The sequence below is a fragment of the Eschrichtius robustus genome, chromosome 15 (genome assembly GCF_028021215.1).
Source record: "Eschrichtius robustus isolate mEscRob2 chromosome 15, mEscRob2.pri, whole genome shotgun sequence".
In the NCBI taxonomy this organism is placed as follows: Eukaryota; Metazoa; Chordata; class Mammalia; order Artiodactyla; family Eschrichtiidae; genus Eschrichtius; species Eschrichtius robustus.
Window position 1 is genome coordinate 47,492,679 of NC_090838.1, and position 20,451 is coordinate 47,513,129.

The window sequence follows — 20,451 nt, forward strand, 5'->3', positions numbered from 1 at the left end:
GGGATAGAAATGCCCCTGTCATAAAATGAAATAGTATCTGTAAAGCATCTAAAGCATTTAGCATGGTGTGAGGCCACAGTCTATGGCATACAATAGGTGCTCAGGAAATGTTATTGTCATTACTATTTAAATATCTAGGCATTAAAAAATGCCTTTCTTGGAAAAGGGTAACACAGCTTTGGTAACACTAAGCTATGGTGTTTGTTTGTTAAGATGTTTGTAAGCATGCCTTAGATTTTTACCTGAGGCCCTGGGCTAAATTCCATCCTAGGAGATTAATGTGAACTCCCGGCACCTGAATCCTTGCTCCTGACCCTCACTTAACACTTCTGAATAAAAACTGCTCCTGCAGCTTTTGCCTTTTGCATCTACTTATTTGACATCTGGACCTCTTGCTCTGCTGTTGTGTAGCCCAGGGGTCCACAGTCCCCAAGCTGTGGACCAGTACCGGGCCACGGCTTGTTAGGAACAGGGCCGCACAGCAGGTGAGTGGCGGGTGAGCTGAGCGGGTGGTTTCATCTGCCACTCCCCATTGCTTGTGCTACTGCCTGAACCATCCCCAGCCCCCCACCGGCCTGTGGCAAAATTGTCTTCTGCAAAACTGGTCCCTGGTGCCAAAAAGGTTAGGGACCGCTGGTGTAGCCAAAGTCCGGCCTTTCCTCCTGATTCTCTCTTACCAGGAGGTTTGGCTTTGTTATGCCGCCTCATCTACCAAAGTCTGATTCTCTGGTCTGAGTTCTTTTTGGCTTTGCCTTACCAGGTCAGCACTGATGGACCCGTCCCATGGGCTGCATGTAGGTCACCAAGATGTTAAAGCCCCCAATTAATGGGACTGGTGGGCTCTTACTACTATTGAACAAGCACTCATATGGAAGATTCTTGTAACCCCCTCCCAAATTTTAGACTGAACCTTCAGCTTTAATGTCCATTTTTGCTTAGGAAGCTTTAATATGGCTTGGCCATGATTACCTATCATATTTCCAAGATTCCTATGGCTTTTTTGAGTTTGCTTTTAATTTTTAAAAAAGAACTTTTAATCTAATATGAAACTCATTGTAAAAAAATTAAATTGCAGATATAGGAAGGTACAGAGAGGAGAATACAGTGTTCTTTTAATCCTATCCCAGAAATAACTATAGTTAATATTTGGTGTCCCTCTTCTTTCCATAGATATATTTATGTAATTGAGATAGTACCTCTTACATTGTCTACTTAATACTATATCACAAATATTCCCCATTCCATAAAAATCTCTTTATTAACACTTTAATCACTGCATAATGCCCCACCGTATAGATGTGCCATAGTTTAAACTTAGCCATTCCCCCATTATTATACATTTAAACTGTTTTCATTTGTTTGGTTATTAGAAATGACACTAAAATAATCATATTTGTACATAAACATTTTTCTTATAAATTTAAAACCCATTACTGATACCCTTTTTTTAAAAAAGAATAGCTTTCTTTCTGCCATCCTTGGACAAGGAGTAAACAACTAGACTGAGACAACTGTAGACACTTAAATATCCATTGAATGAATAAATAGGTATTGAAAAGGTGATTTGCCCTCATTAAAAATGAATACATACAAGTGTGGAACTAAGTAAGTGTTCTACTTACCCTTGAACACAAGAAGTATATTAAAGAGAAGGGATATAGAGAAAAATAAGTGAAACTAAAAAAAAATCTGGGAGTTAGAAAACTGTTCTCTGCTCCAGTGGAACACTTCCATTGCCATACTAAAGAATATACAGTTGACGTTTGAACAACGTGGATTTGAACTGCATGGGTCTATTTATATGCAAAGTTTTTCAGTAGTAAATAAAATAGTACTACACAATCCACAGTTGCTTGAATCCATAGATGTGGAACCTCAGATATGGAGTATAAGGTGGGCTGGATGGATTTTTGAGTGGGCAGAGGGTTGGTACCCCTAACCCCTGCATTGTTCAGTGGTCAACTGTACTCATTTTCTAGTTTCTCCATTGATGCAGAGACTGCTAGCTAGTAACCAAACCCCTTTGCTCTTCTTTCTGAATAACAACTAGACTCTATTTCCCAGCCTTCCTCACAAGTGTGGCCAAAGGAATATAGCAGAGCAATGTAAGCCACTTCCAGTCCTGCCCCATAAAATGTTCTCATTTTCAACCTGCCATTGATCCACCTCTTGATGTAGATGAGCACAGGGACCTTGGAAGCCATCAGTTACAAGGAGTAGAGGTCCCAAATAGAAGAAGCTCGGTTCCTGAATCTCTGCTTGGAAACAATTGTCTGCCTATTGGGTTACCAGAAACTTAGGCTCATTCCCGACATGTCCTTCTCCCTTATTATCCACATGCAACCTGTCATTAAGTCCTTTGTCTCCTATGTATATTGAATCTGTTCATTTCTCTTCGTGCTCTCTACCAATACTTTTGTCCAAGTTAACATATCATCTTTTCCTGGGCTGCTTGCATAGTCTTCTAACCTGCATCCATTCTGACCCCCTTCCAGTCTATCTCAAGGTAAAAGGGTGTTTTTCCGAAGTGCAAATATGATGACATTACTTACCTGCTTAAAATATTTAAATAGTTTTCAATTTCTCTAAGAATAAAGACACAAATTCTTCAGTGGTACCCTGTCTAGCTTTATCTCCTATCAGGCCACCTCTTACATTTTCAGCTTCACCTACACTGGCATTCCAGTCCCTTGGACTCCATTCCACAAAATACTTCTTCCCTCTGAAGGGCCTTTGTGTATGTAGATCCTTTTCTGAATGCTGTTCCCTCCCTTTTTATTCAGTTACCTCCTACTCATCTTCAAGAGCTCATCTCTAGAGACATTTTTCAAGGGATACCATGGTAGGTCATTTGATTTCCTCCTATTATAGGCTCTTGGAGCACCACCTGCCTTTTTGGTAGCTTCTGTCATAGTTGCAATTTTACATTTGTTTGTGGTATTATTTAATTAATTTGTTTCCCCCAATAAACTAAGTTCATTAAATGCAGGAAGGGTGTTTAAACAGCCATCATATCCATGCTTATGGAAAGAATAAAATAAGGAGAGAAGTAAAGAAAGAAAGAAAGTTTGGGGAAATGAAAAAACTGATGGATGGAGTGAGATTTGTTACCACATTGTTTAGTATTAGGAGTCAGGATCTTGTTAAGTTAGGAACTACAAGATTTATGAGGTTTCTTGACATGTCCCTTGTTGTGTTTTACTTCCTTACCTTTGTGTGTAAATTCCCCTCTGCTGGAATACCCTTTTTTTACTGGGACAAACCCTATTCCACCTTTAAGATCAGCCCAGCCTTCTCTGATTTCTCCCAGGCAGGGTTAGGTGCTCTCAGCTGTGCTCCCCTTAGAACATATTAAGGCTCTAGAGAGAGATGGGTCTTGTTTCCAATCTTGGTCCTGCCCCTGCTTGACATTTGACCCTAAACAAGTCATTAAATCTGCTTCTTCACCAGTAAAATGGAGCTAAAAATTCCTTCTTCATTGGACGAATATGAGGAATGAGATAATGGACTGAAAGCACCTCAATAAATATAGGTGCTCAATAAATAGTGACTACTTAAGACAAATTGAACCCAAATTTATTGTGTTTAATTTTCTAATCATATTGTAAGTTCTTTGAGGCCAGGGACTATGTCATATTTACCTTTGCTCCCTTAGTACTTAGCACAGTGCCCTGTGCATAGTGGATTCCCAGTGAATGTTTACTGAAGTGAATTATACTGGAATTATAAGGCAGGATCCTGGAGGTGGGATGTAATCAGGGGTTTAGAAAGCTTCAGATTGATCTCTTTGAGGTCTTTACCTTCTTATTAATGGCTAATCACCAGATTAGGAAATAAAGGCAGATAATTGCTGCTAAGAGACAAACAGGGGGAACAGAACGTTGAATCACTACAAGAACACATCTAATAGAGGCCAGAGGTTGAAATATACTTTTCAACTTTTGAGCTTGAGTCAGAAATTAGAAACTCTTAAATACACAATTGTTATTAACAAGATTAATTGATGCCTGTACCTTGTGGTGGTAAGTTTGAAATAAAGGGTCATCTCCTATACCTTTTTTCCCTGCCTATTCAAATATTCCAAGGCCCAGATTAAATGTCCTTGTCTATTTTCACAAAAGCCCCATATATGCTAGGCACAGGGCTACTTCATGCAATTAGGGATGTATCCAGGTTTTGAGCAAAACTTATACACATTTAGAAGCTCACTTTAAGGGAAAGAATACAAAATTATAAATGCAAAATTAGACACAAAAGTGAATTCTTATTTAGAATAGCAAAAGAAATCACAAATCACAAATTTTAAAACCTGACAGCAAATATCACAGTCTGGGAAAATAATATTTTTTTATTAATTAGCTGCCAGGAACTCCTTTATAATAATTTTTCCCCTACATTTTTTTGGATGCATGCTGTTTGATTGCCTGTGTCAATAATTTTGTAACATCATTTCTTTTTTTATTAATTTTTATTTTATATTGGAGTATAGTTGATTAACAATGTGTTAGTTTCAGGTGAATGGCAAAGTGATTCAGTTATACATATACATGTATTTATTCTTTTTCAAGTTCTTTTCCCATTTAGGTTATTATAGAGTATTGAGCAGAGTTCCCTGTGCTATACAGTAGGTCCTTTCTTACAGAGACAATAGAAAGATAACTATCTTCTAGAATGGTTGAGAAAAAATGTTAAATTGACAGTTTACAGAAAGGTTTCTTTGGTTTCACAAGCCATTTTGGCAATGACATACAAATTTTTAGAATTGTCATCAAATTTGGGAAACCTCTATCAAGTTTCTATCACATAAGATATGTACAACTCTAAATCACTCTAAGTTTTCTTGTGCAGGGACTAATGTTAAACACCCTTTGAAATGGTCACACTAACTAGTGAGTTGACAGTGCCCTTGTTGTGGTAGTAAGATTACAATTTTATGTTTTCTTTACTGGTGTTAGTGTTCATATCAAAGCAGCAGGACACAAATTCCTTCCCAGTGTGTTCACATGATTCATTCCTTTTCATTAATTTGATCAACCCAAGAGTCTATTCATTACTTCTATTTGAAATTTATTTCTTCGTCTCAATGAATTACAGTTTTTGGTATTATCTGAAACAGAGTTTTTGGGGCTATAATTCACTTCTCATTGTCAGAATAATTTCTAGTGAGTTCTTATAGAAATATATGAAAAATATTTTCATGGTATGGTGCATTTATAATTGCCTATGCTACATAATTAAATATATTCTTGAAAAGGCATTGAATAAAAACCAAATCCTCTGCTTTTCATTTTATACCTCTGGTGATTGGGAGAATTTTCCATAGATTAGCTTCTGGCTCTGCATATTTCAAGACTTGTTTTTCTTCTACAACCTACTCTGGTGCTGGATACTGTAGGACACATTAAATTGTGATAGGACCCCTGGCCTTGAAACTCTGTGCATGCTGTCAGGTAAAATCAACACAGAAGGTGGTGGGAATATTTTTAGAAGCTATTCCTACACCAGACAGGAACTGGAATTAAACATACATAGAAGTGACTGTGAACTATATAGGTATATTCCACTAAGGCCAAGTTAAATGTACCCTCCTAACTCAATTTCCTGGGCTGGATTCCCAAAAATCCTTGTGACCATCCCAGTGCTACCTAACACGAGGAGAAGTGTGAAGGGGGGAACCTAAGAGGAAAGATCAATACTAACCCATCCAGCTAAAATGTATTACTTTTTCAAATTTTACAAAAATAATATGACACTGTGAACACATTGTAGGGTCCCTTCAGGGCCTTGGAAAGGACTGGTGCAAGGGAAGGGACTTGAAGTTTTAGCTTCACTAGCTTCCTTGGAAATTCATCTTTGAAGGGCAACCAATTTTATATAATACTCTGTAGTTGGACTTGTGATGTGCTCTGGAATCAGATAGGCTCATGGTGTTAAGTATACAGTACCACTTTATGTAATGTCTTATGTGTCTTTGCATCGAATGGACATTTTTGGTGCCTGATTTGCTAAGTGAGTGATACACAGAGGAGAAGACTAGCGTTTTCTCTACAGAAAGGAAGAGGGAAGAAAAAGGTGGAGAGCCAACAGAAAAAGGTTAAGGAAAGACTCATGAGGTATGAAGCCAGCAGGCCAGTTACATGTGCTTCTGTTGTCAGACTCCAAGCAGTGTGGATATTGCTGCCCACCAGACATCCCCTCAGCAACAGGAGCTTACTGGGGGTTGCAGTAGGAGTTTCTAGCTCACTGACAACATCCCATATCAAGCCTCTGTTTCTCTTCTCCTCTGCCTGAGGGCTTTCTCCAGTGCCAGGAAGCTCACCCACCTGCAGGTAGTTATAAGTGGGTGTGGCATTAGTGCCCCAGGAGGCGACCCTCACCACAGGGATGGGAGTTGCAGATAAACAGCCCAGTCTAGGCGGCTTCTGGTGGGATGCTTTTGAGGTGAGTTCCACATTGTTTCTCAGAGGATCCCCAAAGATACTAAGTGCTAGTTTGCCCACAGACGTTACCCACTCATTAACTCACTCATTGATTGGCATCTCTCCCTTCCCTCACTTTCCCTAGTTTCTCACCTGTGCTTTGTAAGTTACCCTGTCAAACTACCAACACTCAGTTCTGTAACAGGGTCTTCTTTTCAGGCAACACAAACGAGGACACCTGGTTTAAGTCATGTGCAAGTAATTCACCACTTAAAGAAACAATCTAAATATTAAGATACAAAAACATGGAATACAGTTTTAAAAGATATAAATAAACAATTTGGAGATACTCAACAAAATTATTTATTCGTGTTATATGCATCTGTTTAAAAAGAATGCTGAGATTCTGATGAAACTAATTTAGTTTCTATGGGAAGATAAAAAAGAACTGAATTATTGCATTCAGGTCTTTAAAATTCTCTTGCGTTTATATTCCAACTCTGGCTTATTAAAGGGGTCTGTGCTCCATTAACATACACATGCGCTTACAATATAAACAGCTTAACTAGACATCTGTGTTGACTACATATAAATGGCAGTTAACTTTTTGCCTTGTTTCTGTTCAACGATCTTGATATTTTAGTCTGCTGGCCAGATGAAACAAGATTGGTTTTTTGGTACCAGATGTGTCACAGTTTGTGCTTGTATTTTGCAGGTGCTCCCCCCAGCTGGGAAGATGGAAACTTGCCATCTTTCTGAGATGATGATTCAGGATAGAAATATAAATGTGTTAAAAATAATTCGACATATTAATGGAAGGCTTTGTCCCTTGTGGGCTTCTTATGCGTAACATATGAGCAGACCAGCAGCTGTTCCATATTTTAAAAGCAGAGTTAGAAAGTTAGAAGCATACATGGCTATTCAAAACATAAGCAACTGCTTGCAGTGTGGAAACAAGGTTCAACAATAAACTTGTATTTGTGAAGCTTCCGCCCAAATAATAATCCCATTGGGTTGTGTTCAGGTGGTCGTAGGGTATTGAACAATCTTTCTATTTCCATCATTTAGATTCACTAAAACACCTTCCTTGTAGAGGCAGAGTGGTAGAGATGACTACATTTTTTTAGATAAAAATGGGAATTGCTTTGTAGGTGATTTCCACCCTCCAATATTTATATATTTTTAATCACAATAAAAAACCCTAATTTGTGGGGGGGGGGGCCATTTTAACTTAAACATTTTGAAAGAACCAAAAGCCCCATTGAGGGCTGAGTTGTTAATAAAATGTGGTATCTCTTATCTTATTTCAAGCCTCTAAAGCAAGAATCCTTTAGGAGATGAGGTAATGATGCTCACTGTTTGCTCCTTCAGTAATCACCTAATGAATATTAACCAATGTCAGGAATGGCAGCAATCTTTCATTAACCCCTTACCTTTCACTAATCTTATGGAAGGAAGGACTCTTTAAGCCTTTTGGTCTAACTTTTGAACAAGGAGAATGCTAGCCCCGTTCCATCTTTACTGTTGCTCTCAAAGCTCCCCCATAGAGAGAGCTCTGTTTGTATCTTTAGGAATAGGCTTTTTTTTTCTTTTAGAAATTGCTATCCTCTCAAGTATAGTAAGGTCTACATGATTGGTCCTTGAATTTCAGTTTCTAGAGTTCAGGAGTATTTTGTGTGACACAATTATTTCCACCTCTCTGGAGTTTTTAAAGAGAACAAATGAGCTAAAGTTTAACAGAGTAAATCAGAATCAGGTTGGTATCTGTGCTATTTCAATCCGACTGCAGTTAACAGCAGTGGTGACAACTAGTCATGGCAATGAGCAAAGCTGGTCCACAGTTTGGGGTGGGCACTGCAGGAAGAAGCCTTGGAAGGAAGGGGATTGCTTGTTGTTGCTGAAATTTGGAGCATGGCCAATGAAAAGAGCCCTAATCTAAGTCATAAGACATTGATTCAAGGCACAGTGATCTTGCTCAACAAACTGTGACCTTGAGCAAGTCTTAATAACATGGTTTGACCAGGTGGCATCTAAGTTTAGAATCCTATTATTATTAAAAGGAAGCGTATGTAATGGTTGATTTTAAGTTTAGAGGGGTTGGAGATTGCAAGCTGTCAAAAAACAAAACTATTTAAGAGGGAAATTTGGCAGCTGAAGTGAAGTTATTCTCCTTTTGAGAAGTCTTAACAACCAAGAGGTCTTTCCTAACTGCTGTCAGAAAACAACACTGTCCAGTCAGAGAGCATGAAGTTTGAGAATCCAGGTATGGGCACTGGAATGGTGAAGTGATGGAAATGACTAGTTCAGTCCTCATTATTGAGGCTTACTGAGTAAGAACATGTGAATTTCCTGGAAGCATGTTTGGAAGTGGGGGAACCCATGGCTTGACTTTTTTTTGCTAGTGAAACAAGGTAAAATGACTTTCAGTTTAACATGAGAAATAATACTTCAGTTAGAATCAGTGGAAAGGAGTAAAGCATGCACAATTTAACAGTGAATACTAAAAAAAATTATTTTGAATTGTAATTCAAAAAACTTAGAGCTAAATTGGGTTATTTCTCATGTCCTTGTCCCCAATAACAAACCCTCATTTTGAAGACCTGTTTTGGGGTAGGAGCTATAGTTTTCTTTTTCACCAATGTCCAGTGCTTCCCAACAGCCACTACATACAAAGAATACTCAAATGCTTTAAAAAGTTTGGCAAATAGAGTCACCTTTTCTCTCAGTGCAGCTCTGGCATAGGGAATAGGTACAGTTTTTAAAGCTGGAAAAACACCTTGTTTCAATATCCCAGTTTTATGGATAAAGAAACCAAGGTCCCAAAAAGCTAAGTCTCACAACTAGTTAAGGTTAGAACTGAGACTAGAGCCCTGGTTCTTCTATGCTTCATCAGGCTGTTAGATGTTGGAAGAAATTACCATAGAAGTTGCTCAATGAAGTTTGCTGCTGAACAATTATGATTCTGATGATGAATTATTTTCATAATTCTCATCTATGAGAGCTGGTTTAAATCAGTGATTCTCATGGAGGAGGGGAGGAGGGAGTCATGTGTAGTTTGAAATCAAAGCACAGCTTTGTCTTACTGCTTTGGTTTGTTTTCAGTGATGATATTTACCTTATTTTGAATTTCAAATTACATTTAAAGAGAGCATGAGATTTTTATGTTTACTGAGGACTATTGTACCTGTAAAGGAACTCATGTGTTAGCTTTTCAAAGTTCTTTCCAGGACTTTGCTTCTGTGAATGAAAAATGATTTTTCACTTGCTGTTCTTTTTAGTTAAAAATGAAATTAAAAATGGGTGATTTAGGCTGTAAAATTAGTAGATGAATAGTCTAGGAATCTATATGTCTAGGATAGACATGTAACAGTCTAATAGTCTAATAATAGTCTAATAATGTGTAATAGTCTAGGATTATATTCCTAATCTATGAATAGCCTAGGAATTAGTAGATGAATAGTCAGATAAAACGAAATTGCAGGTGGAAACAACCTATCAACTATAGTCTATACACTGATGAATGGATAAACAAATGTGGTATATTTATACAATGGAATATTATTCAGTCATAAAAAGGAATGAAGTCTGATACATGCTGCAACATGGCTGAACTTTGAAGACATTATATTAAGTGAAAGAAGCCAGAAACAAAAGGCCACTTACTGTATGATTCTAGTTGTATGAAGCGTCTAGAGCAGGCAAATTCATAAAGACAGAAAGTAGATTAGTGGTAACACCAGAACTTGCGGGAGGGGGCAATGAGGAGTGACTGCTAATGGGTGTGGGATTTATTTTTGAGTGACGAAATGTTATGGAACTAGATAGTAGTGATATTTGCATAACATTGCAATCTGAATTTTATGTGTATTTTACAATTAAAAAAAGAAAAGGGATTGCATCAGTGACACTTTAGTTTATCAACCCTTTTCATGTCTTTATGATTTGTGAATAGGACTAAGCTTTGGGATGAAAGGGAAACCATCTTGTTTGCAGTTAATGGCTTCTGTAGGTCCAAAAAATATATATAAAATATATTATTACTTTATCATAGATTACATTTAAATTATATAAATTATAATATATAAATTATTTATAGAATATATTATTATAGAAGTATATATAATCTATATGTAATCTATGTTTCTTAATATATAGATTATATATACTTCTGTAATTATATGTATGTTTAGAGGTAGGGGTGGAGGGTCAGGACTTACGCATAAATATTTCATAGAGATTCCTGTTTCTCCTACAATCCTCTGTGGAGGTACAGATAAGGCTCTGCCTTCTTGCTTAAGAGTAAAAAATCTGTTGGAAGGTCTTAAGCATTTTTTTTTTTACTCTTATCATTCCCAGCTCTGACTTGAGAACTGTGTCTATATGTAGAAAAATCAGTAGATTGATTAAGAATGGAAAAGTTTAGATCAAAACTGAATTTACGTGGACTATAAGTAATCATGTGAACAGGGTGACAACGTACGCAACAGTCCTGCTGTGTTGTGGCTGGTTGTTTACTCTGCTTCCTTGTCTGACTCCTGGTCACACCTGTTCTCTCATCACTGTTCCAATGCCCCTGTATCCTTTAAAAGCCCATCCCGTGCCCTATTCACATAAGAAGTTTGTGTTTTGTTCCTTGGTCTCTTGGTGAACTTTCTTTTTGACAATTACTGCACATTTTGTCAACTCTTTGAGGAACATTTGTTTCTGTGGCAAGGTTACCTGGTTATTCATATGTGCTTTGAAACTGGATGTAAGAGAAAAATTGACTGCATATATTTTTGTGGAATGATTTTAACAGTCTTTTGTTTCCTCAACTTTAGATTGTTTCTTTTTAAAAAAGCAAATAGTTGTTTTTGCTCTGGCAGCTACAAATAATTTTTCCCCAGACACAAAAATTATATTGGCTGTTATTAGCTACACAGAAAAAAAACCTCTAAAGAATACTTACTTTTATTTAAAAATATAATACATCAAAGTGAAGCAGTTACATTTTAAACAAACAGGAAGGTATAAAATGTTTTCATAGAGTTAGGAGGGAGGGTAATTTGATTTAGTTCATTGTCAATCTGGATGCCAAGAATAAGAACCATCACCATTTCTTTACTCTGTGAGCATCAAATATAAAGATGAGAAATTTTAGTTATAAGTTAGTGAAGTTTTAGGGCTTTAATTTTATTCAGAAATCAAAACTTTTTCAGAAAAATAACTTTTCTTCATTTTGCTCCACATCTTGTGGAAGTCCTGAATTCAGGAATGTTATTACATTTATTGAGTGTTATGGACTGAATGTTTGTGTTCTCCCAAAATTCATATGTTGAAGTCCTAACTCCCAACCTGATGGTATTAGAACCTGAGGCCTTGGGGAAGTACTTAGGTCATGAAGGTAGAGCCCTCATGAATGGGATTAGTTCTCTTGCTCTCTTTCTGCCATGTGAGGATATGAGTCTGCAACCTAGAAGAGGGTTCTCACCAGAACCTGACCATGCTGGCACCCTGATCTTGGATTTCCACCCTCCAGACTGTGAGAAATAAATTTCTGTTGTTTGTAAGCTACCCAGTCCATAATATTTTGTTATAGCAACTCAAACTGACTAGTACACCAAGTTTGCTTCTTCAGGTCAACTCCAAAGTGGTTTAGAAAGAATTTGTTTTCTCATCTCCTCCCCATAGATTTCTCAATATAATGATTTTCTAGGGGATCTCTTATTCATTCGGGGAATTTTACTTACTGTCCTTTTTTACATTCATAACAAAAATTTCTGACAAAATTTAAAATATCTTATAGAAACCACTATACTATATGATAATGATTTACTACTATGTAATAAACAACTACATTTAGACTGATCATGAAAATAAAAACCAACACAAGTATGATAGATCCTCATTTTCTAAAGAAATATATCTTTATTGACTTTTTCCATTTTCTTACAAGCAGTTAAAAAACTCATTCTTGAACTTGCATGCTGTTCAATGTTATGATGGCTGCCTCCTTATGAGACTATCAGTGGAGCTATAGTAAGTTTCCTTAAGCACCACAGAAGACAATCATTGCTTGGTCCCACTTTTACAGAAAAGAATCCAAGTTTCACCGGAAAGAGTATGCTTAGCTCTCTTGAAGAAGACCAGTTTAGTGGATTAATGTCTAATTTACATACAGTAATAAAGACAAACTTTGAATCTTTACAGATTAAATGCCCACTTTATACCATGGTGTAATTGTTTGAATTATTGGTGAGTGTACAGTATATAGATGTAGATGTACTAGATATGTCTATAAATAAAATAGTGCTTTAAGATAACAATATTCTTTGGCTGATTTAAATGCCTATAGTGGACTCTTTTAAAAGACTAAAATGAAAATGGTCCCACTATTATTGTCAATCTTAACACTGAGCTGGTGCGGAAGGTTCCCATACTGTTGACTGTCAGCATCTCCAGGTCCACTATATATTCTCTTGGTCCTGATAGCGACTTCACCAGCACAAGCATTGCACTTACAGGACTTGTTTGCTAAAATAAAAGAAAAAAGAGGGAGTGAGAGAATAATTTTTCTTGTGTTGCAGTTTCTATTATTTGTGAATACACTTCCTATAAGAATTAGGGGAAGAATTTTTTTTAAAAAATACATTTATTTATTTATTTATTTTTGGCTGCGTTGGGTCTTCATTGCTGCATGTGGGCTGTCTCTAGTTGTGGCGAGTGGGGGCTACTCTTTCGTTGCCGTGTGCAGGCTTCTCATTGCGGTGGCTTCTCTTGTTGCGGAGCATGGGCTCTAGGTGCGTGGGCTTCAGTAGTTGTGGCACACGGGCTTCAGTAGTTGTGGCACGTGGGCTCAGTAGTTGTGGCTCATGGACTCTAGAGTGCAGGCTCAGTAGTTGTGGTGCACAGGCTTAGTTGCTCTGCAGCATGTGGGATCTTCCCAGACCAGGGCTCCAACCCGTGTCCCCTGCATTGGCAGGCGGATTCTTAACCACTGCGCCACCAGGGAAGCCCAAGTGAAGAATTTTGAGGTAGGATTAAAGTCACTACTTAGTCCTTTCTTGGTTCTAATCCTTCTGGATCTTATCCCTTATCCACACATAGTCATTAGTTCCAGGTACAGGGACCTGCTTGTTTTTGATAGTTCTTTGTTTTCTACTCATCCCTCTCTGTTAATGTTTCTCTTCACTTTTATGGAGTAGTTCTAGCCTTTATAGAGATTGGAGTTCATGTGAGAATCTGATAAGTTTTTGAACTGGTAAACAAGGTTGTCATCTTTCACTTCTCAACATTGTGGATCTGTTTACATTCTAGTAGGTGAAGAGGCATGTAAGTAGTTAATTTCAATAGAATATGGCAAATGCTAAGATATATGGGGATATGCAGGGTATATATGAAGATACACAGAGGTGTGTACTCACAGAGAAAAACAGAGGGACTCTGAAGCATTGAGGGAAGGCCTTTGAATGCCTGAGGACAGTCACCCAGAATAAGTGGGAGTTTTGTTAAGAAGGATGTTCTGGAGAACTGGATGCAGTTTCACTTTGATGAACAATGTGATTAGTGCTAGAGAGTGCAGGGAGATGAGCTTGGACAGGCAGGCAGGTAGATGTGTGAATCTGAATGCCAAGAGGAGGGCAGGGATAGAAACAGTGGATTAGGATTTAGCAGTCACGTCAATAGGTGGACATTAAACCAAGGAAGAGAACGTATATGTGATAAGACTGGGTCTGTGAGAGACCAACATTTAAAGAATGGGCAGAAGAGAAGCCATTGAAGGAAGCTGAGAAGAAATAGATAATTAAGTGGTAAACAGATGAATGGCAAGCAGTGTCCAATACGGCAGGGGAGGATGGGGGTGACTGGAACTGAAAAATGCCTCTGGATATAGCAGTATGGATGCTGTTGGTGGCTTTTTTCCAGAGCAATTTCAGTAGGGTAGTGGGACTGGAAGACAGAAGAGTAACTAGGAAATAAGAAAATAGAGACTGTGATTACAGACTGTGCTTTAAGAACCTCGGCTAGGAAGGGAGAAGAGAGAGAGGAGGCAACATCTAGAGGGAAAACAAGTTAAATATGTAGGAGGTATATTAGAGTTTGATAGAACAAGGTTACAGAGGAAATGGAGTGAAGAATACAGGTGGTGGGTTGGCCTTGATTGATAGAAGTGAAACCTTGTCTTTGGAAAATTCAAAGGAGAAGGTTAGAAGGGGAACACATGGACTTAAGTTTGCAAGGGATGGGATGGGAAGTTCAAGTAATTTATGCCTGTTGGTTTCAGTGGTTTCAGAAGAGTAGGAGATGAGGTCACCTACTGAAAATGAAGGGTATAAGAACTTAAAGAGTATGGGGACATTTGCAATCAGTGGCTGAAGAGAAGAAATAAAAGAAAGTAATAGGATTGTTGAGGGCACATCTGAAGTTGGAGATTTATAGTATTACCAATCTGTGCTGACAAGCTGGGTGTGAAAATAGATGTGGATTATGTGATTGATCTAGAGTTGTTGGACAGGGAATTGAGGTGTTGGTGACAGAGTAGTTCAAGGGTCCACCAAGAAGTTGATAGAGTGGGGGAAAATGATGGGTGAGGGGTCAGAGGACCAGCATCACTGTGAGGGTGAAGAGCAGATAGAGTGGGAGTGAGGGCATGAAAAAGAGAAAAGAGAATCAGTCACTGAGGGGGTCACCTGAGACTCAGATGATGATGTGGAACTGTTCTGCAGGATAACAAAGTCCAGCATGTGGCCATGGGGTGGTGGCAGAGTGACATGAAGCTGAAGGTCATGGGGGATGAGATGGCCAGAGAACTGTAGGCTGAGGTAATGGATGTGACTATAATAGTGCCCAGATCTGAGTGATCTCACCTACTTCCTACATACTCTGCCTGAGTGATCTCATCCATAGCCATGGCTTCAATGATCACATATCTGCCAGTGACTTAACAGTCTATACTATGAATTCCAAGCCCACATATCCAATTCTCTACTCATCTTTACTTGGATATCTCATGGCGACCAGGACTCAGTATGTCCAAACTGAACTCCTCACCCTCCTCTCTCCACTGGCTCCTTCTTCCTTATCTCAGTAAATGGTACCACCATTTACTGTTGCTCAGGACAGAAACTTGGAGGTTATCCTTGATGCTTCCTTCTCCTCCACCTCCCCGTAGCAAGTGGGTTACCAAGCCATGTCCTTCTTCCTATATCTTCATAAATCTGTCCACTTCTTTTGGACTCACTGCTACCACACTAGTCCCCCATCTTTTGAACTACTTACTGGTCTCTCCATTTCCATTCTTGCTCCACTCCAATCCAGGCTCTACAGTGTAGCCAGGTATCTTTTTTAACACGAAAATCTGATAGCAACTCCTCTACTTGAAACCCTTAGTATGGTCTGTCAGGCATTGTGTGATCTAGGCCCTGCTCATCTCTCCAGGTCCCTCTCAAGCCACTCTGCCTGTAGCACCTGGAGTTCCAGATTAACTTGTCTGCTTTTTATTCCTTCCATTTGCTAGTCTTTTGTTGCTAGTCTTCAGCTTAAATCTACTTCTTCCAGGAAGCTCCCAGACCACTGCTGTCTTGGTTAGGGGTTAACTTGTGGTGTACACATGAACAATTTGCAGTGCTCAGTTGTAACGTTCAGCATACTTGTGAACACTTGTTCCATGTCTCAACTATAAGCCCCACTGGGGCAGGAATTGGCTTGGTTTTATTCACTGCTATGTCTCTAGAACCTAGCATGGTGCTTGCCTCTTATAGGTAACAGTGATACCTTGAAGATGTTGATTGAATTAATTTATTCATTTAAAAATATTTTTTGAGCACCTGCAATGTGCCAGGTACCATTCATTCTATGTGCTGTGCATACAAGAGTGAACAGACAGGTAATGTCTCTGTTTATTGCACTCACACTCTAGTAGGTAGTAGGTGACACGGACAAATAAATACTATGCAACGTGGTGATAAGGGCTGTGAAGAAAAATAAGTCTCAGTAAGGAAGGATAGATATTGGTCGGTGTGGGTGGAGGATGGTATTCTACCTTTAATTTCATGTATTACTTCTTTCTAATATGTTCCCTTTTCTAGGGAAGAAGATTTTCTCAGTATTGTCCCAAAAGGAATATAAATAAAATCCTATATCCCACAGATCCTTTCAAGGATAAGGTCCAGCCTTATGTTTCTCAAGAAACATTCTTTGACTATTGCAGCCCACATTAATTCTTTGATGTCTTGGAGCATGGAGTTAAACACAAATTTGTCCTCTGCTTTTCTCATGGATGTTAACTATGCCACAAAGTAATATTTAAAGCTCTTTGAAGTAAGGAACTGTGTATTACATGCACCTAGCATGAAGCTGAGTGTATAATAGGTGCTTAATTAAGGCCTCCTGATGGAGTCTTATGATTAAATGCCCTCTGCGCAAGTGGAACTTCATTGGAGAAATTTTGTAGGATTTGATCCAACTATTTTTTGAATTATGTGATAATAAATAGTCTTGAAATATCTTCTTATTTTAAATGCTTTTTTGGTTTCAAATAGTAGTATTTAATTCTGGGATTATCAAAATTGGCAGTGTTTTATATCATTCATAAGAAAGGATTTTACTTGAGAAAAACACTGTATTTATATCTGAAAATATCAAGTCAATAAGTTCACTGATATGAATCATAAAACTTTAAAAGTGCCATGTTTATTGCAAAAAAAAAAAAACCCGTGCAGGTACTTTGCTTAACTCTTTGTTGATTCTGCTAGGAAATTTTACTTTCTTAAATTTTGGATAAGAGTTCAAAATGGAAAATTATTTTTAAAGATGATTTTGAGATGAACCTATTTGACTGCCGTGGGTTACAAATAATGTTATTTCTTTGGGCTAAAATTATTAAATTGTTATTATCTGAACTGTGTGAAATTCATTTAGAGTAAACTTCTTACAAATATCTAGTATATCTCAAATTTAAAGCATCAAATGTTAAAGACGTTTATTTTTAGTTATTAGAAAAAAGAATAGTAATAGATTGTATTTTGGGTTGGGTTTTTCTCTTCAGAAGTTGGTCATGAGAGATTAATCATTTCTAATTTACTGGCAAAGAAACAGAGTCACATAATTCTGGAGCTGGAAGGGAACTTAATATATCAAAGAACAGGATAAACGAGTAAACATTAAAAATCTGTAAACTTTACCACGAGGATGAATTTCCCAATTTACTTTTCATATTCTCAAAATGAAATATTGACCTTAAAATCTGATTAAAAATGAAGAGTGCCCAAAGGAGTTTTGAGAAAACTGGAACTGGATGAATAACATCCTTAGCGTGAAAGACTTACCGTAACCCTGCAAACTGCTTGGTGGGGTGCCATCATTTTCACATGAAGTGGTGAGCCGTATTTGAAATATGTCGGAATTTTAACCTAAAATGAACTTGCTAAGATTTTGCAGGGGGGACTGGAAGGCTGAGGCACTGGAGTCAGGGAGATCTGCTGGGAAGCCCTTGGAGGGATTAGAGAGGTGCTAAGAGCCAGTTTAAAGGAAAAGAGGCAGAGACACAAGGACACAAAGATAACCCAGGGGACACTGTGGAGAGAGAAATGGCAGAATTCAGAGAAAGATTTCATATAGGCAATGAAAGAAAGAGAAAACATAAACGTGACCTCACATTGCCTGCCTGGAAATTTGCAAGAATGGTACAACTATCTGTTGTACACATGGTGCGGGGGGTGGGGAGTTGGGGTCACCTCTCAGATACTTCTGGGTCTTAGTTTTGGTGCAGATGTAAATAATCTTGCGAATGTAACAATAAGGAATTCAGCGTTTTTGAAAAGCTCTCCAGGAATTATTTTTTCTATGTACAATTAAATAGCTATCACTGATTTGTGGTATCTATTTGAGGTGTGTGTGTGTGTGTGTGTGTGTAGGCTTGTGTTTTGGTGGTCACACACAACTCTGTTAGAGTGTACAACTTTTATGAGTGACTTTAGAGAAGCTACTTCATCTCCCTGAGTCTTACTTTTTTTTTTCTGTAAAATATGGAGATAAATATTAATCTGACCAAGCATTACCAAGAGGATTAAATGAGATAATGCACACTGGAAGGACTTACACAATGCCTGCACATAAAAACTCTTTAAATGTTAGCTTTCTTTCTATGTGAATTACTACCAAACAACAACAACAAACTTGGAACTTTCTCAACAGCTAAGGCTGCCCTCAGGATACTTACTCTTAGGTAGAACTCTCTATTTTCATTTCCAGATTTAATCCGAAAAGTATTGATAGTGTTGGGATAAATGGTTGTGGCCTGTATCTGGAAGATGTCAGATGGCACAGACCTATCAGATCGGATGCTCATGTATTTGTAGACTATGGATTGGGGAAGTTCTCGGCACAGCGCATTTGAGACTGGGCAAACACATCGGCTGCAGAGACAAACAAAAGTGTTAGTTAGGCTTGGTTAAAACCAGAAGATTCTCAGTTTCAAAAGGTCTGATTTTTCTTACTTCTCTGATGTTAGAATGTAAGGATCTTGACAAGGATTTCGTGGGTAACAACGGAAGCCGCCATGATAATTCCAACACATTTCATCTTCCCGACATTCATTTGTGGTCTCACACTCATTTATATCTGTAGAGATGTAGAGTCGAAGAGTTTACTGATATAAGTAAATTGCGTAAGTGGCAGATTCCAGTTTGCCACTGGAAGGAGGTGTATAAGAATCTGGACTGTGTTTAATTTGCTTTTAGACACAAGACTTGGTGGGACCTGGGTTCATTGCATTAATTCACGACAGATGAAGTGGAGCCATTCTCGACAGATTAATATGTGTCATTTCATGGTACTTTATCAAGCACCTATTATTCATCTGTTGAATTCAAAGCCAAATGCTTGCCATTGACTTTGCTTAAATAAAAATGAAAGACACTATTTCTTGCCCTCTGGGGAATTAAGGAAGGCTGAAAGAAGGAGGAGGCCTCTCACCTTGGCCTTGAAAAGGGTGGTGGTTAGATGGGATTTTCAGATTGCAGTGGGGAGGGCCTTCCAGGCTGAGAAAGCAGCAAACAAAAACTATGGAGATGGACGTTTATTGTCAGGCTCAGGGGCTTGGGAGAGAGGGAAAGGCTGAAATGTGGTTGCAGTAAGCTGTAGCATGCTGCTGGATAGTTAATGTTCTGGGAGTGGATTACACTGTCCATAGGAAGCTGTTCACAGCAAAAGAAGTGAAGCTATGAAGTATCCTACCATGTAGAGCATGGCTATTTAAAGACCATGGGGAAGAAGGGGAATTAAGGAAGGGACTGTCAGTGTCAGCGGTGAGAGGCAGCCCAGGAAAAGGCAGTGCAAGGAGGTCAGAGCTAGAGAGGGTCCCGGGAAGGAGGGTTGTGGGAAGGCCAGGATGGACAAAGACTGAATTTAGATTTGGGAATTAGGAGTTCCCAGATGACATCTGAGAGAAGAGTTTACAATGCTAGAGAACCATTACATTTACGACAATGAAAATTATATTAATATCCACATCCCTATGTATGTTTGTCTCCCTTTACATTTGAATAGTGATTAGGTTTTATCCAATATAAGCCTTTTCTGAATCATTCCTTCCCCACCATCAGATATTTTCATTCATTAATTTACAGGTAGTCATTGCCTAGTTGCTGGGATATGATCTCTTTCTTCTCTCTGAATTCTTATATCTCACGTTCCTCTTTTGGGACCTTTATTGCCTTTTGCTTTGCATTATTGAAATCTGCATGTTTGTCTTAATCCTTCTATTAGCTTGTAAGCTCCTGGAGGGCAAAGGCTATTGTGCACATCTTTCTATCCCTTTATCACCTAGCATGAGCGCACTGGGGGCACCTAGATTTTAAGAAATATTAAATTGAACCAAGTTGCTCTTCACACAAACCCTATGGAGATGGTGAGAAATATATTATCTCTATTTGGCATGAAGGGAAAACAAATAAGGGTTAAGTGGCTGACCCAAGTTCATATAGTTAGTGACAGGCATCTCTCCACTGCAAGGTATTGCATCCTCTAAATGAGAGTAATTCCATTCCTTGTC

General features: G+C 38.3%; 1 protein-coding gene and 1 long non-coding RNA gene across 6 annotated transcripts in view; one reads left to right on the plus strand and one right to left on the minus strand.

Moving 5' to 3' along the window:
• Positions 1–20,451, plus strand: part of LOC137777790 (uncharacterized) — a 203,621-nt gene that overhangs the window by 155,036 nt on the left and 28,134 nt on the right. The window lies entirely within an intron of this gene.
• EFEMP1 (EGF containing fibulin extracellular matrix protein 1) overlaps positions 12,307–20,451 on the minus strand; it is a 68,326-nt gene continuing 60,181 nt past the window's right edge. For all 3 annotated transcript variants that reach the window (XM_068564724.1, XM_068564723.1, XM_068564722.1), the window contains 3 exons: positions 18,896–19,019; positions 18,619–18,814; positions 12,307–12,932 (listed from right to left, as the gene is read on the minus strand). In XM_068564724.1, coding sequence (XP_068420825.1) covers positions 12,771–12,932; positions 18,619–18,814; positions 18,896–19,019 — 482 coding nt within the window. In that variant the 3' untranslated portion in view covers positions 12,307–12,770. The remainder of the gene's footprint in view (positions 12,933–18,618; positions 18,815–18,895; positions 19,020–20,451) is intronic.